At 40.0% G+C, this 17,734-nt stretch overlaps 3 protein-coding genes across 3 annotated transcripts; all 3 read left to right on the forward strand.

The window, feature by feature from the left end:
• The first annotated feature begins 1,706 nt into the window (after nt 1–1,706).
• On the forward strand, nt 1,707–5,391 carry LOC118122585 (N-acetylmuramoyl-L-alanine amidase). Its single transcript, XM_035179399.1, has 4 exons — nt 1,707–1,891; nt 2,356–3,216; nt 3,722–3,932; nt 4,506–5,391. Exons 1-4 carry the CDS (start codon nt 1,819–1,821, stop codon nt 4,804–4,806), a joined length of 1,446 nt encoding a protein of 481 aa, XP_035035290.1. The 5' UTR covers nt 1,707–1,818; the 3' UTR covers nt 4,807–5,391.
• A 3,751-nt stretch (nt 5,392–9,142) lies between these two features.
• On the forward strand, nt 9,143–10,594 carry LOC118122592 (lysozyme g). The gene is given in 12 exon segments (XM_047342311.1): nt 9,143–9,163; nt 9,257–9,336; nt 9,736–9,770; nt 9,773–9,796; nt 9,949–10,049; nt 10,051–10,080; nt 10,082–10,135; nt 10,137–10,160; nt 10,238–10,299; nt 10,301–10,425; nt 10,486–10,509; nt 10,512–10,594. Coding segments are annotated over 12 exon segments (663 nt in total).
• Nucleotides 10,595–16,855: 6,261 nt separating this feature from the next.
• Nucleotides 16,856–17,523, forward strand: LOC118100433 (lysozyme g). Its single transcript, XM_047344553.1, is given in 9 exon segments — nt 16,856–17,010; nt 17,012–17,065; nt 17,149–17,173; nt 17,176–17,209; nt 17,211–17,274; nt 17,276–17,297; nt 17,390–17,413; nt 17,416–17,480; nt 17,482–17,523. Coding segments are annotated over 9 exon segments (471 nt in total). The 5' UTR covers nt 16,856–16,869.
• The last annotated feature ends 211 nt before the right edge of the window (nt 17,524–17,734 follow it).

The raw sequence follows: 17,734 nt of genomic DNA on the forward strand, positions 1-17,734 counted from the left end.
TAAGCAGCAAGGAGAACTCGTGCTCGTTGGATTTCCACTTGAAGCAATCTCATTGTTTCTTGAGAAACTACGAAACTAATTGGAATAACACGCAGACAACGATAGTTTTACATTCGACCACTAACAAAACATTTCCTCCTCCACAAAAGAAGCTATTTCCTGCAAGTGTGTGTGTCTCTTTCTTCAGAATAGACACAGTTCTTTTTAAAGTCTTATGATAATGTGTTGCTGATGTATTTCATATTTCATTATTTGTAAAACTAAAGTAGAACTTAAAATGTACCACATTCCTTTATAATGCAGGACGACAGGTTAATCTTTTGATATTCTCTCTGAAATGAAATGCATTCTAAAATTATGACTTTATTCTCATAATATTTTTACAACTTTATTCTCAAATTTGTTCCACTTTAAGTGGCCCTTAAACTCCATTGTGTGATACCAATATTAAGTATCGTACGTTATAACCTTAAAGATTTAGATGCAACCAAACTCAACTGTGGCATTAGTCCGATATTCCTTCCATCACACATTTGTGGTTCACAGAAACAGGAGCTCAGTGATGTGTTAAGAGAAAAACCTCTTAATCCAGAAACACCTCTTCATGATATTTATTGACATTTCATCAGAACAAAATACAACAGACGGCAGAGTCTTTGAAGGGTTTGACCCCATCAGGCCTGTTAATACAGATGCAGTCAGATGTTTATCTGACTAATATTGTAATATGGGGAAATGGAAGGTTTTCCATAAACTGTTGGAATTGGTAATTGTTGATGTCAGCCTAATGTGATATATACAAAAACAATCTTCTGGATTTGTCCAGGAATGTCTTACTTACTACTGAAAAAAAGTGGAATCAATGAATATGTCTAAACAGCAAAGACATTCAACACAAAAGATGCCTGGTTTGAATTTGAAGAGTTGATATTTTTTATGTCTGTGAAAACCAAATCTTTTGATTTCAGGCTGTGGATCAGAAACCATCGATCTTACTAATTTTTAATTGCAGTCATTTTCATTTTGTAACCACATTGTGTTGTCTTGATTTGAATTAACAATCCTCCATGCTTTCTCCACACACACACGCACACGTACACACACACACATGTGTACACACACACACACACACGTGTACACACACACACACACACACACACACACACACACACACACACACACACACACACACACACACACACACGACACACACACACACACACACACACACACACACACACACACACACACACACACACACACACACACACACACACACGACTTCTTTAAAAGTAGTTAAGAGTGTGGTATTTTCTTGATTTTGTTGAAGTTATTATGGCTGCATGTTTACGTTTTAACAGCAGTTTTGTCACACCAGCTTCGTTGTTCATCAAAACCTCAAGTCAGGACTGTTCTGTTTGTCAGTAATTCCTGCAGTCAAAGTGATGAAAAAAACAACAATATTAACCTTTAATCTGCTTTGGCATCCATTAATCTGTGCTAACGTCATATTGTAAGATTAATCTGAGGAAAGAGTAACAACCCAATATAATTTGAGAAAAAGCCCTGATTTATATGATTTGTAATAAACCTTAGTGGGCGGCCCATGACACACTCAAACTCTAGGCCAAATCAATATTTGGAGTGTACACAGAGTACTATCCTATCGTGAGTCACAACACCGCAATCATGCACGTACACTTACACAAACAGCCACACAACTCATTTTAGACGTCATGTTGTAAGGACCACAACTGTACTGAGTGAAAGCCCGGCTCTCAGATTTTTAGTTTGGACGCAACAACTTGGAGAAGCAATATGACTTTTTCTGGTCTATCAGTTCTTGTTCTTGCTTCATTCGGCTTCTTTTCTGTCTGCAGCAGGTCGGTAGGTAAGTTCAAAAGAGGTAAACATCTGTGTTATGTTGAACACGTGTACAATGACTATCATGAGTTAACTAAGAATGATAATAACATTATTTCTATATCACATTTCAAATCAGCTGTTACAAAGTGTTTCATAAATTGGACAATTAACAAACAAGGTAACAAAACATCAAAGACAAGAAGAAAATTAAAGTCATTTAAACACTAATTATTTAATACAAAATCTAAAATCAAAGACAGCAGATAAAGTCATACAACATGATTTAAAAATAATGGCAATAGAAAAGACAAAAAAATAAACAAATAATAGAAAAAACTGTGTCAACTGTGCCAAAGACATTTGAGGGGCTGTCAAAAGCCCTTCTTCTTTCTACAACCCATAATGCGATTCAGTGTAACTGTTATTTGAAGGAACTAAAGAGTTTGTTCACTGGCTCATGAACGTACTTCACTGTTACCTTCATATCAGGTGTCCACCTACGGAACATGGACAGTTTCATTCGCGCTGTGCAGCAGGTTGAGGACTTTGACCCTGGCCTGTCCCCTCTGGCTTTGGTCAGGGCCCTGCGGAGGACAGCTGGCCATGATGATGCAATGACCGTCCATTTCCTGGGTGCGTCAAATAATCTCAGTGATGCTGAGGTCCTGGAGACAGCCATCCTTAACGCCTCGTCTTTCAGCTTTTTTGACAAGGCCATCCACCACATTGTGACAGACTATGGAGAGGAACGTGGGGTGGTTCTAGCTCCAGACGGCACCACAGTCGCACTTGCTCCGTTACTGCGGGGAATCGAGTCAGGACTGAAAGCAAAGATTGAGGGGAAGCCAGCCGATGGCATCTTCCCTCTTACCTTGGCCAGGACACTTGGTCTGTCCTTCCTCAGCCTCCAGGACTTTCCAACACGTTATCGCATGGGGCCGGGTGGGTGCTGGGACAATGTAGAGCACCCTCAGGTGTTCAAGCTGTCTCGGCTTCCCACTCTGGCCACTGATGCTATGATTAATGGTGGCATGGATGGAGCTGTACTGGGCATGGACCTCAGCAATCAAAGTGAATCTGAAAAGCCGAAGGCCCTCAGTGAGATCTTGAAAGGATACTATAGTTTTAGTTTGCATGAGGGGCAGGGCCTTGATGCTGTGACCAGGCACATTAGCCCGAGGCGACGGGAGATATCTAGATCCCTTCTGGAGCCACTTGATCTCCACAGCCAGGTGATGGAGACACTGGCATTGGTCTGGAAGCTGGAGAAGACAGAATGGATTGCTTGGGACACTGGAGTGGGGCAGGCAGTGAGGGATGGATTGCAGGCATTTGTTCACATATTCTGGGGTAAGTGATCACAAAAGTATACTTGACTGCAGTGTAGGGCTGAAACCAAGGTCTATAAAATGGTAGCAAATTGTGAAAATTGTCCACATTTGAGAAGGTGGAGCCAGTTTATTTATTTAATAATTATTTTGTCATTAAACTAATCGATTAATTTACTTATATTGATGCAGCTGGAGAACATAAGTCCATAGAATGATTAAAGAACCAAATGTAAAATAGTCGTTTTGTTATTATTCAAAACTGTATTGTCATTGTCTATGGTGACTTGATTTTTTAGCCTGCTACAATTTCAAACTGAAAACATAACAATAAATCAGTTGATGCTTTAAAAAATATATTTTTACATAAATATGTTATAAAACTTTTTGATTATCATCCCCTTTACAGGGAGCACATCAGTTTGTAGTAAGACACCCAGAACACTTCTATCTGTGGCAAGATGCCGAGTTAAACCACCAGAGGTCAGCAGTGTCTTAACCATCATCCTCTCTCCTCCTCTCCTCAGACTGCCCTCAAATCATCTCCCGTTGTCAGTGGGGGGCAAAATCTTACCAGGATACCCCCATCCCGCTGTCTTTGCCTCTCCACTTCCTGTATGTGCACCACACCTACGAGCCATCCTCACCCTGTCTGTCCTTCCCACAGTGCTCTCGTAACATGAGAGCCATGCAGAGGTTCCACCAGGAGGACCGCGGCTGGAGCGACATCGGATACAAGTAACCCAAAGAAATACATAGCTGATTGATTGATTGGTAGATAGTTAGGTAGGTAGGTAGGTAGGTAGGTAGGTAGGCAGGTAGGCAGGCAGGCAGGTCAGGCAGGCAGGCAGGGGTAGGCAGGCAGGCAGGCAGGCAGGTAAACAGGTTGGTACGTAGGTAGGCAGGTAGGTAGGTAGGTAAATAGGTTGGTACGTAGGTAGGTAGGTAGGTAGGTAAGTAAGTAAATAGGTTGGTAGGTGTGTAGGTAGGTAGGTAGGTAGGTAGGTAGGTAGGTAGGTTGGTTGATACACCTGGAGAAAGAAAGGCAATTACTCCAGCTTACCATTAAAACTAGAAAAAGGGGGAACCAGCCTGCTCTGATTTAACTCTAATGCTGCTGATTAACTTACATTCATGCACCTATGCATGTTGTCGCATGTATTGTACATTAAAATGTATTTGCATGACTGAATATTTATAACATTTGTCTCTAAACATCACATTCTCATTATTTTTGCATAAATGTTGCTGAGCTTACTTTTGTATTGTGTTTTGTATTTGTATTGTGCGGCACTGTCTCTGTGCCCTCAGCTTTGTGGTGGGCTCTGACGGCTACGTCTATGAAGGCAGAGGCTGGACATACCTCGGCACTCACACCAGGGGCCACAATAGCCTCGGGTATGGGGTGTCAATCATTGGTAACTACACTGCCACCCTTCCCTCTCGTCACGCCATGGACCTGTTGCGCCATCGTCTGGTCCGTTGTGCAGTAAATGGAGGAGGACTGTCTGCCAACTTCACCATCCATGGCCACAGGCAGGTGGTAAACACCTCCTGTCCTGGAGACGCCTTCTTCTCTGAAATAAGAAGCTGGGAACACTTCAGGGTCTGACAGGAGGTCCACTGCCACTTTAGTCATCTTACACATCATCACATTAGCAATGCTTTGTTAACTGTTTGATTTAGCTAACTTTTGAAATTGTTTCACTACATGAAATGGACATTTAATCCTCCACACTTTGGACTAATTGATCATTTTAATGAAGATGAGTTCAGATCCATCTATTCCAGTGCAGGATTAATAAAAATCAAATGGATCTCCCTGCTCATACTCACATGTGGGGCACCAATGATATAATAGTGATTCTAAGGCACTGACCTCAGGACTAAGATGAATTTACATCCAACACACATCGAATGTACTGAGATCCTCAGGATGTAAGGTGAGGTGAACCTCTTGATTCAACAGCTGTCACTATTTAAAGCTTTGAGTTTTTGCATCATGGTGAGTAGTACGAGACATATATGTTTTTTTTCCCCGAGGCAAACAAAGCATAAATAGCTGGATTTCTGATGTACTGCTAACTGGAGGTTTTAATAACCTTTCAGTTGATCGATGTCATGAATCATCAGGGATGTATTCATGTAAAATCATCTTTTTTCTCCTCCAATAAAGAGTCTGCCACGTGTAATAAAAGAGATTGTTTTGGTCATTTGCACCTTCCATCAAAAAGGGCGGGTTGTCAGTGTAAGTGCATAATGAAAGAAATTCCGTTGCTTTACTGCCCTTAAGCAATAAATCTACTGAGCGCCCTTCAGTGCTGGATCATCTCTATGGGTGCGTTCCACTGAATCAGCATCAGTGTTACAACAACCAATCAAAACGCAAACTGACCTAAATGTTGCACAATATTTTAGCCTATAGCTGACCCACGTGACCTTACAAACAGACACAGAAAAACCTGTTTACTCTGCAGAGTTCACTGTAACATGGGTGGATGCAGCAGATTAAGTATAAAACCACGTAGTTCAACAAGAGAGGTCAGCTTTATGACTCAAACAGCCTCTGGCTCCAACTCAAGACAAAAAACTTCATATGACGTGTTTGATTATATATGTCAACATGGTGCATAAGAAAGAAAGTGAGAGCTAAGTGATTTTTTACAGCAATATTTTTGTTATATATATATGCAAACATTTTTTAAACACTCACATCCAGTATGATATGATTATGGGTAAATAATCAAATATAGGCCTAAAAATCTGCCTGACACGTTTAGTTATTTTAAAACAATAATAAAACATAGAAAATATGAAAATCATTAAAGTATGGACACTGGACAATTTTTATGATGGGGTTCTGTTCCTTTGATTCAGCCAGAATCTATGTCTGATGCATCTAGGCCTTTCCAAAACAAAATACACATGCTCCATGTTTTTTTTCTCCATGTTTTTTACTAGGGATGTACTGTTCTGTCTAATAGAGATATTCTAATGGGCTTCATGTCATTCACAGCTCCCTAAAATTCTGCTAGACATGTTTCACATCCAGGAAAACTTTAGAATCAGATGACTGAGCAGGATATGTGAGGGCATATGTGTGTGTGTTGTATTTGTACCCTTTCGAACCTCTTGTACTTTGTACCGGTTCACACCCATAGACTCACACCCTGTACTGTCTTGTGTCCCCTCTGGTTCTGTTTGTTTATTCTGTTCCTGTTACCTGCATGTCGGAAATGTTGCTTTCAAGTGCTGAAGACAAAATAGATAGAAATAATGAGGATATATATAATGGAGGATATATATATATATATATATATATATATGTATATATGCACAGTGCCTTGCATAAGTATTCACCCCTTTGACTTTTCAAGCATTTTGTCGCGGTATAAATCCTCACAGATTAAAATTTATTTCATCGTGAGTTTATGTAATGGACTAACACAAAATAGTATCATTTGGAAGTGGGGGAAATATTATGGATTTCTACAATTATTTACAAATAAAATCTGAAAAGTGTTGAGTGCATATGTATTCACTCCCTTTACTGTGAAACTCTAACAAAGATCTGTGCAACCAATTGCATTCATGTCACATTTGCAAGTCACATAATTAGTAAATAGGGTCCACCTGTCTGCAATTTAATCTCAGTATAAATACACTCTGTTCCCAGACGGACTCAGAGTTTGTTGGAGATCATTACTGAACAAACAGTACCATGAAGACTCCTCAAGGAGCTCACCAAACAGGTCAGGGATAAAGTTGTGGAGAAATATGAAGCAGGGGTTAGGTTATAAAAAAATATCCAGAGCTTTGAATATCTCTGAGCACCATAAAATCCATCATAAGAAAATGGAAAGAATATGGCACAACCGCAAACCTACTAAGAGGAGGCCCACCCTAACTGAAGAGTCGGACAAGGAGAAAATTAATCAGAGAAGCAACCAGGAGGCCCATGGTTACTCTGGGAGGAGTTGGTGGTGAGATCCACAGCTGAGGTGGAGAATCTGTCCACAGGACAACTATTAGTCGCCTACTCCACAAATCTGGCCTTTATGGAAGAGTGGCAAGAAGAAAGCTATTGTTGAAAGGGATCCATAAAAATCCCGTTTTGGAGTTTGCCAGAAGCCATGAGACACAGCAAACATGTGGAAGAAGGTGCTCTGGTCAGATGAGACCAAATTGAACTTTTGGCCTCAATGCAAAACGCTATGTGTGGCGGTGTCTCCAACACTGCCTATCACCCCTGAGCACACTCATCCCAACAGTGAAACATGGTGGTGGTAGCATCATGCTGTGGGGATGCCTTCTTCAGCAGGTGCAGGGAAACTGGTCAGAATAGAGGGAAAGATGGATGGAGCCAAACACAGGGAAATCCTTGAAGAAAATCTGATGCAGTCTGCAAAAGACTTGAGACTGGGGCGGAGGTTCATCTTCCAGCAGGACAATGACTCTAAACATACAGCCAGAGCTACAAAGGAATGGTTTTGATTAAAGAATGTTAATGTCTTAAAATGGCCTAGTCAAAGCCTAGACCTCAATCCAATAGAGAATCTATGGTAAGACTTGAAGATTGCGGTTCACAGACGCCCCCATCCAATCTGACTGAGCTTCATCTTTTTTTGCCACAAAGAATGACAAACCTTTCCACTTAGATGTAAAGTTGGCAGAGACATACCCCAAAAGACTTGCAGCTGTAATTGCAGCGAAAGGGGGTTCTACCAAGTATTGACACAGGGGGTGAATACTTTATGCACCCAACAGATGTCGAACTTTTTTGTTCTCATTATTGTTTGTGTTACAATAAAATTTATTTTGCACCCAAAGTACTATGCATGTTTTGTTGATCAAACGGGAAAAAGTTTATTTAAGTCTATTTGAATTCCAGTTAGTAACAGTACATAATGGGAAAAAGTCCAAGGGGGAATATTTATGCAAGGCACTGTATATATATATATATATGAACCCCAAAGTGAACTCATAACGGCTACTGAAAATGAAAGTTCGGGCTTCTCCCGAGGTCTGAAGTTTAAAACGTTTACCACCAATGAAATTACACTCAGACAGAAAGTGAAGGTGATGACTTCAGATAGTGTTGATGCGAAAAATACTGAACATGCTTGCTGCAGTTTTGAGGTTCTGACCATCAACATGATACATCATAATATAATATATATGTTTTACCATAGTAATATAGTTAGTAATATAGATATGTAGAACCAAAGAGGACAAAAAGTATAACATTGTCTGACCTTTCTAAAATTGGAGTGAGGTATAATTATCCTACTCTAGGTAATTAGAAGACAACAAGAAGAAAACAGAAACTGAAATGTTAAATCCTCTACAGAGCTGTGTGTGTGTGTGTGTGTGTGTGTGTGTGTGTGTGTGTGTGTGTGTGTGTGTGTGTGTGTGTGTGTGTGTGTGTGTGTGTGTGTGTGTGTGTGTGTGTGTGTGTGTGTGTGTTATCAAAACTTCACATGCATCAAATAAGAGGAGTTCCCCTGGTGGATGAATGGCATGCATCCTGCATCACATGCTTCACGTGACAGAGGCATTAACTGCTCAGCCTGAACTCAGCCAAGTTAAACAGTGAAACTGAAAGTATACAGATTCATATATATATATAGCTTCTCTGCTTAGTTCAACACCACAGACAGATCAGACGGTACCAAACCCCACATTCCAGCGCCAACAGGACCATCAGAGGAGTAACAAGAACAATGTGGGTGAGTTGTTTTACTGCTCATTTAACTTTTCTGAGATAGAATATTTATACTACACCTGATTTCTAAAGCTTACCTAAAAGCTCTGTATAAATGAAGGTGTATTATACATATTTTATATAAATGATTTCCCTGTTATGGCTGCGCATTGCTCCATTACCAAAGGTTTGTTAAGTCTGACTCATGTCCAACAAATATACTTTACCTTGTTGTGAACACCCAATGTCGACACACTTCCAGGAGGTACATCTTGAAAGGATTTATTTTCCAGTTCCAGCACAATTTTACAGACACACCTTATATCGATCCTGATTGCTTATTGCGATCCACTCTCAGACTTCGCAGTCACCACGACAAGCTCATGCGGTCAACAACAACACGTTACGCACTGAGCTGCATTACGGCATCCTCAACGGGTCGCAAACAATGGGTTTTCGCAAACAGCACCCAAAACAGAATATAATTAAATACAGCAGACACACTATACAAAATATATTTTAACTGTATAAAAATACAACTACAAACCTGGATAATTTAAGAACATATCAAACCAACATTAATATGTATTTACACACAGGCAGGCTGCATGGTGGCTCTTACACCTGTTTTTAATTGATTATTATTAAACAAGCCTCTTTTATTTCTAGTGTTGTAGCTTTGCCATTGTTGTGGCTCTCCTTTGTGACAATGTGTTGGATATGTGACTGTTCAATCCTGTCAGGACTTCATGCTTTGTTCTCATGTCAGTGCAGGTGTATACACAAGAAAATATAACCTAATAAAACCTGGGTTAGGTGCAGGTTATGAAACATCAGATCGGTTCAGACCAGTGGAGCTTCAGAGGAAACTGCTCACAGGACGGGCTGGGATACTCAGGTAAATCACTGCAGTGGAGAAACACACCCGGCTGATTCGATCACCAATTGAGAAAAAGGAAAACAGGAAAATCTAAACCATTGCACTGACAGGTTAACAGGTGTCTTTGTTGCTTGATGCAATAATCAAGTGTTTTTTCTTCTCTCTACAAGGTGTAATGCATCACAATAAAATGGCAGAAATGGACAGTGACAGAATGAGTCAGTACAAGTCCACAATCAGAGCTCGACAGAAACACGGAGTCAATTCGGCCTCTCATAGCTGCCATCTCGAGAGAGTCCAGGGGCCGGAGAGGCACTGAAAGACGGCTGGGGAGACTGGAACCCACAGAGAAATGCGTAACAACGCCTGGGGACTGATGCAGGTTATAACAACTACTACGGTTTTACACGTCCTCCTAGTAGAGCTTCATATTACAATACAATAACGTGTTTTTTCTAGGTTGATGTTAATCCCAGTGGAGGTGGACACACTGCTGTAGGTGAATGGGACAGTGAGGAACACCAACCAAGGCACTGGGATCTTGGCTGATTTTATTGACTTAATCAGTGAAAAGTTTGTTGGCAAAGAGCAGAAGCTGAAAGGTCTGCTTGCCAGAATTTGTGGAATTGTACTTGACTTCGCTCTTGGTTTAACTTTTGTTTTCATATGTATGTTTGTGTCTGCAGGAGGATAGCAGCCTACACCAGGGGATGGGAATGTGCATTCCTATAATAAAGTGATGAACACACAACAGGTGGAGACTACTCCAATGACGCCACAGCTAGAGCTCAGTGGTACAAAGACCATGGGTACTGAAGTTGAAGAATTCCCCCGTAAGTCATCAATGAAACATCATATTGTGTACTGTGTCAAAAACCTGGGCCAAATAAACATGATGCAAAGAGAAACTACAATGCCTGTGTCTCATTGTGATCATTTGTGAACAGTACTGAGATTCAGGATTTAGATCAGAGGTTCCTTAATCTTTCAAGTCTCTCAAAATATCGATGCCAGAGACTCAGACCCCAGTTATTGCAGACGATATCGACTAGAGCTGGTTGGCAGTAAGTAAAAATCTCTGTGCACATTTATGCTATAAATCAACCTGCTGCACCTGACACTATAAAATATGCCATTTTTAATTGGATGTAATATGTATTTGAGTTATGGGAAACTGGCTTCCTGACCCCTCCTCTGTGGGTCACTCCTTAAGGGTGCCGTGTGGTTTGGAATGGCTGATTTTGATAATTTACACCATTCTGATATCTTTGTTTCTAAAGGTCCAGCACATCGTGGTGTGCGCTTCCTGGAAAAAAGATTTCCCTTCATCTCCTTCCTTTACCTGCTTAGTCTGCCTAGTTGCTGGACCCCTATTGTATCGTGATTGTGCTATTTGATCCCAGACACTCAAACGGAGCCAAGATAGCCTCATATTGTTGATCTTCCATGACTTCCATATGATACCAAATACATACAAAAGGTCTGTCCTAAGGCATTTATTAATGTCTGACTCATAAAAACAGTGAAATTCCTGTAATAATCAATGTGATACTTTTTCAATTCCATTCTTCGAGCCTTCAGTGGCTGACAATCACCATTTTCTCAGCTTTGACGTGCTGCTAAATAAAAATCACCAACATCCTTGTATATAAATAGCAAACAGAACAGAGAACAGTAGCACAACTACATTTTTACAAGTGAACAAGTAAAGTAAGTTAACTGCTTTGTTTGAAATAATCTCCCACCACTGTGCTGGATAATGAGCAGGGTAAGAACAGCTTGACTTCAGCAAATACAACAAAGTCAGTGGCTTCCTTGTCCTGAAGGCGCCTCCCACTGCTTATAGGAGGAGGCTGAGACTGGAGTCAGTGGTAGGTGCAGTGGAGCTCCTGAGGTGCTGCCGCAGCTCCACTCTGTGCTGAAGCTGTAGGGGCAGCGGGGCAGCGGTGGGGACGGTCGGCCCCTGTGCTTGCGGCTGTGGGTGATGAGGTTGGAGCTCTGGCTGAACGCTCCCCACATATCTCACACACACGGCTTCTTTCCTGGGACAAGAATACAGGATATTTAAACTGCAGAGCACCTGATGAAATGATACGACTTATGTGGAATTCTGTACCCAGTTCTTTTAAATTCATTTCACATCGATAGATCATCAGATCTGTCCAAGTTACTGAAAGCCAGCAATACTGGCTGCAGTTTTTAGATTAGATTCAACTTATTGTCATTGTAGAGTACAAGTACAACGTCAATGGGATGATTGGAAAAACTCTTGTAAGCATGAATGCTGATTATCTTGTGGTCTTAAGTCAAAGTTGCGCAAGTTCCCAGCAGCTTCCTACTACATAGTTCTGTGTATGATGTGGAATGTGATATTTACGGCAATGTTCTAGTGCTGTGTTGATATGTAGAACCAAAGAGGACAAAAGTATAACATTGTCCGACCTTTCTAAAAATCCTCTTGATGTTAGTAATACGGTAAAACATCCTTACAGATCAAATGACAGATGAGGATGCATGCACAAGCAAATATTCTTCTGTGCAGGATTAGTAAGTGTAAAGATATCTCTGTTCAGAGCACACCTCTCTATACTACCTCCTTGTGGTCAAACTACAAAAGAGCAAGCTTAAAGCAAGTTGAAGTTGCTCAAAATGATGCTATGAGAGTATCACTGAAGAGACCTAGATGTTCCTGTGCGAGTGAAGGAGTCTCTACTTTACAATCTACCTCTGAGAAATCTCAATGACATTCATTTGCCGGGCATGACATACCTCGTTTACCGGTAGTTGAGTTACTTACATTATACTTATATTGTACATGCCGTATATCTTGATATTACTTTGTTACAGATTAAGTATAAAACCACAGCCGTTCAACAAGAGAGGTCAGCTTTATGACTCAAACAGCCTGTGGCTCCAGCTCAAGACAAAAAAACTTCATATGACGTGGTTCGGCCGGCATATGTCAACATGGTGCATAAGAAAGAAAGTGAGAGCTAAGTGATTTTTACAGCAATATTTTTGTTATATATATATGCAAACATTTTTAAACACTCACATCCAGTATGATGTATGATATGATTATGGGTAACAATCAAATATAGGCCTAAAATCTGCCTGACATGTTTAAGTAGTTATTTTAAAAAACAATAATAAAACATAGAAAATATGAAAATCATTAAAGTATGGACACTGGACAATTCTTATGATGGGGTTCTGTTCCTTTGATTCAGCCAGACTCTATGTCTGATGCATCTAGGCCTTCCAAAACAAAATACACATGCTCCACGTTTTTTTTACTAGGGGATGTACTGTTCTGTCTAATAGAGATATTCTAATAGGCTTCATGTCATTCACAGCACAAAATTCTGCTAGACATGTTTCACATCCAGGAAAACTTTAGAATCAGATGACTGAGCAAGATATGTGAGGGCATATGTGTGTGTGTTGTATTTGTACCCTTTCGAACCTCTTGTACTTTGTACTGTTCACACCTATAGACTCACACCCTGTTTTCTCAAGTGCTGAAGACAAAATAGAAATAATGGAGGACATATATAATGGAGGATATATATATATATATGTATATATATGAAACCCCAAAGTGAACTCATAACGATACTGAAAATGAAAGTTCGGGCTTTCCTCTGAGGTCTGAAGTTCCAAAAATCACATGTTTACCATCAATGAAATTACACTAGACAGAAAGTGACGGTGATGACTCTCTGTGATAGTGTTGATGCGAAAATCCGAACATGCTTGCTGCAGTTTTGAGTATCTGACCATCAACATGATATATATCATAATATAATATATATAGCGTACTATAGTAATATAGTTAGTAATATAGATATGTAGAACCAAAGAGGACAAAAAGTATAACATTGTCTTAACCTATAACCTTCTAAAAATTGGAGTGAGGTATAATTATCCTCACTTAGGTAATTAGAAGACAACAAGAAGAAAAAACAGAAACTGAAAATTTTAAATCCTGGCTCCAGCTTAAGACAAAACTCATATGACGTGTTCGATTATATATGTCAACATGGTGCATAAGAGAAAGTGAGAGCTATGATTTTTTACAGCAATATTTTTGTTATATATATATGCAAACATTTTTAAACACTCATATCCAGTATGATATGATTATGGGTAAATAATCAAATATAGCCTAAAAATCTGCCTGACACGCTATTATTTTAAAAACAATAATAAAACATAGAAAATATGAAAACTAAAGCATGACACTGGACAATTTTTATGATGGGGTTCTGTTCTTTGATTCAGCCAGATCACGTCTGACGCATCTAGGCCTTTCCAAAACAAAAAATACACATGCTCCATGTTTTTTTCCACGTTTTTTACTAGGGATGCATGTACTGTTCTGTCTAATAGAGATATTCTAATGGGCTTCATGTCATTCACAGCTCCCCAAAATTTGCCAGACATGTTTCACATCCAGGAAAACTTTAGAATCAGATGACTGGAGCAGGATATGTGGAGGGCATATGTGTGTGTGTTGCTTGTACTCCTTTTCGAACCTCTTTTGTACTTTTGTACTGTTCACACCCACAGACTCACACCCTGTACTGTCTTGTGTCCCCTCTGGTTCTGTTTGTTTATTCTGTTCCTACACTGCATGTCGGAAATGTTGCTTTCAAGTGCTGAAGACAAAATAGATATAATGGATGATATATATAATGAGTATATATATATATATATATATATATATATATATATATATATATATGTATATATGTATATATGTATATATGTATATATATGAACCCAAAGTGAACTCATAACGATACTGAAAATGAAAGTTCGGCTTCTCCTCTGAGGTCTGAAGTTCTAAAATAATATGTTTACCACCAATGAAATTACACTCAGACAGAAAGTGACGGTGGATGATTCTCTAGATAGTGTTGATGTAAATACTGAAATATTTGCTGCAGTTTTGAGTATCTGACTATCAACATGATATATCATAATATAATATATATACTTACTACAGTAATATATTAGTACATAGATATGTAGAACCAAAGAGGACAAAAGTATAACATTGTCTTAACCTATAACCTTCTTAAAATTGGAGTGAGGTATAATTATCTCACTTAGGTAATTAAAGACAAATAAGAAGAAAACAGAAACTGAAATGTTAAACTTACAGAGCTGTGTGTGTGTGCGCATGTGTGTGTGTGTGTGTGTGTGTGTGTGTGTGTGTGTGTGTGTGTGTGTGTGTGTGTGTGTGTGTGTGTGTGTGTGTGTGTGTGTGTGTGTGTGTGTGTGTGTGTTATTATCAAAACTTCACATGCATCAAATAAGAGGGAGTTCCCTGGTGGATGAACGGCATGCATCCTGCATCACATGCTTCACGGCCAGAGGCATTAACTGCTCAGCCTGAACTCTAAAAGCAGCCAAGTTAAACATTGGAAACTGAAAGCATACAGATTCATATATATATATAGCTTCTCTGCTTAGTTCAACACCACAGACAGAACAGACGGTACCAAACTCCCACATTCCAGCGTCAACAGGACCATCAGAGGAGTAACAAGAACAATGGGCAGGAAGCACAATACCCATTTAACTTTCTGAGATAGAAATATTTATACTACACCTGATTGCTAAAGCTTACCTAAAGCTCTGTATAAATGAAGGTGTATTATACATATTTTATATAAATGATTTCTGTTGTAGTGGCCGCTTTACTTCGTTCCACATTACCAAATGTTTGTTAAGTCTGACTCGTGTCCAACAAATATACTTTACCTTGTTGTGAACACCCACTGCCTATTAACACTCTCCAGGAGGCAGGTACATCTTGAAAGGGTTTATTTTCCAGTTCCAGCACAATTTACAGACACACCTTATATCGATCCTTATTGCTTATTGCGATCCACTCTCAGACTTCGTGATCACTCACGATGTTCATGCGGTCATAACAACAACACGCATGTGCACTGAGCTGCATTACGGCATCCTCAACGGTCGCAAATAACAAGCCGCAAACAGCACCTAAACAGAATATAATTAAATACAGTGACACACTATACAAAAATATATTTAACTGTACATAAAAATAAAACTACAAACCTGGATAATTTAAGAACATATCAAACCAACATTAATATGTATTTACACACAGGCAGGTCAGTATGGTGGCTCTTACACCTGTTTTTAATTGATTATTATTAAAGGGGACATAGTATGCCCATTTTACCACAAGTTGATGGCCCTTGGGGCCCTAATGAAATGTCTGTAACATACTTGGTCAAAATACCACAAGGATCATTTAAATATAACTTTTTTTTCCCTATCTAAAACAGCCCACAGAGTGACCTGTTTTGAGTGCCTGTTCCTTTAAATGCTAATGAGCCAGCTTCCCCTCCCCTCTCCCCATGATTTAAACAATATAAATTACATATTTTATATGATATAAATTATCAAATATGCATCCCATACTTTGTATTCCCCTTCTGTTGTCCTGGAGTTTTAATTTTCCCAACTAATGAATATTCCCGCCTATCCACTACAAGCACACAAGGACGAAACCCAGGAAGACACAAAACCCAGAAGCCAATCGAGTCGCTCAAGCATGACGTTTCTGACTTAGAGAACCATAACAAAAACGCGCGAAAGTGTTTTTTTTCCAGAGTTTTTGGGTTGGTAGACATACCAGATACCCACATTAACCTGTAGAAGCACTAACAAAGTGGAATTTGTATGCTATGTCCCCTTAAAATGCCTTTATTTCTAGTGTTGTAGCTTTGCCATTGTTGTGGCTCTCCCCGTGACAATGTGTTGGATATGTGACTGAAAAATATAACCTAATAAAACTGAACATGTGCAGGTTATGAGCATCAGATCGGTTCAGACCAGTGGAGCTTCAGAGAAATTGCCCAGCAGGACAGCCTTGATACTCAGGCAACCACTGCAGGAGAAACACACCCGGCTGATTCGATCACCAATTGAGAAAAGGAAACAGGAAAAATCTAAACCATTGCACTGACAGGCCAACAGGTGTCTTTGTTGCTTGGATGAACAATCAAGTGGGTTTTTTTCTCTACAAGGTGTACGTGCATCACACAATGGCACAGACGGACAGTGGCAGAATGAGTCAGTACAAGTCCAGAATCATCAGAGTCGGACAGAGACACGGAGTCGACCCGGCTCTCATTGCTGCCATCATCTCGAGAGAGTCCAGGGCCGGAAATGCACTGAAAGACGGCCAGGGGAGACTGGAACCCACAGAGAAATGCGCATAACGCCTGGGGACTGATGCAGGTTATAACAACTACTTGACGGTTTTGCTACACGCCCTCCTAGTAGAGCTTCATATTACAATACAATAATGTATGTTTTTCTAGGTTGATGTTAATCCTAATGGAGGTGGGACACTGCTGTAGGTGGATGGGATATGAGGGAACACCAACCAAGGCACTGGGATCTTGGTTGACGGATGGACCTAATCAGCTTAAAAGTTTCCTGGTTGGAGCAGAGGAGCAGAAGCTGAAAGGTTCATTTGCTGGTGAATTTTGTGGAATTGTACTTTGACTTCGCTCTCTTGGTTTAACTTTCTTTGTTTTCATGTATGTTTGAAGTCTGCAGGAGGGATAGCAGCCTACAAACTAGGGATAGGAGTGTGCATTCCTATAATGAAGTGGATGAACACACAACAGGTGGAGACTACTCCAATGACGCTCACAGCCAGAGCTCAGTGGTACAAAGACCATGGGTACTGAAGCTGAAGAGTCTCCTGCAAGTCATCAATGAAACATCATATTGTGTATGTGTCAAAACCTGGGCTAAATAAACATGATGCAAAGAGAAACTACAATGCCTGTGTCTCATTGTGATCATTTGTGGAACAGTAATTGAGATTCAGGATTTGTGATCAGAGGTTCCTAATCTTTCCAGCCCCCTCAAAATATCGATGCCAGAGACTCAGGACCC

The sequence above is a fragment of the Hippoglossus stenolepis genome, chromosome 2 (genome assembly GCF_022539355.2).
Source record: "Hippoglossus stenolepis isolate QCI-W04-F060 chromosome 2, HSTE1.2, whole genome shotgun sequence".
Lineage (NCBI taxonomy): Eukaryota > Metazoa > Chordata > Actinopteri > Pleuronectiformes > Pleuronectidae > Hippoglossus > Hippoglossus stenolepis.

What these genes read in the sequence shown, in the direction of transcription:
- LOC118122585 (XM_035179399.1), top strand. Translation starts at nt 1,819, where the DNA reads ATGACTTTTTCTGGTCTATCAGTTCTTGTTCTTGCTTCATTCGGCTTC. An exon ending in TGTCTGCAGCAGGTCGGTAG is followed by an intron (nt 1,892 to 2,355) that starts GTAAGTTCAAAA and finishes CCTTCATATCAG; the next exon opens with GTGTCCACCTACGGAACATG. An exon ending in TGGAGCGACATCGGATACAA is followed by an intron (nt 3,933 to 4,505) that starts GTAACCCAAAGA and finishes CTGTGCCCTCAG; the next exon opens with CTTTGTGGTGGGCTCTGACG.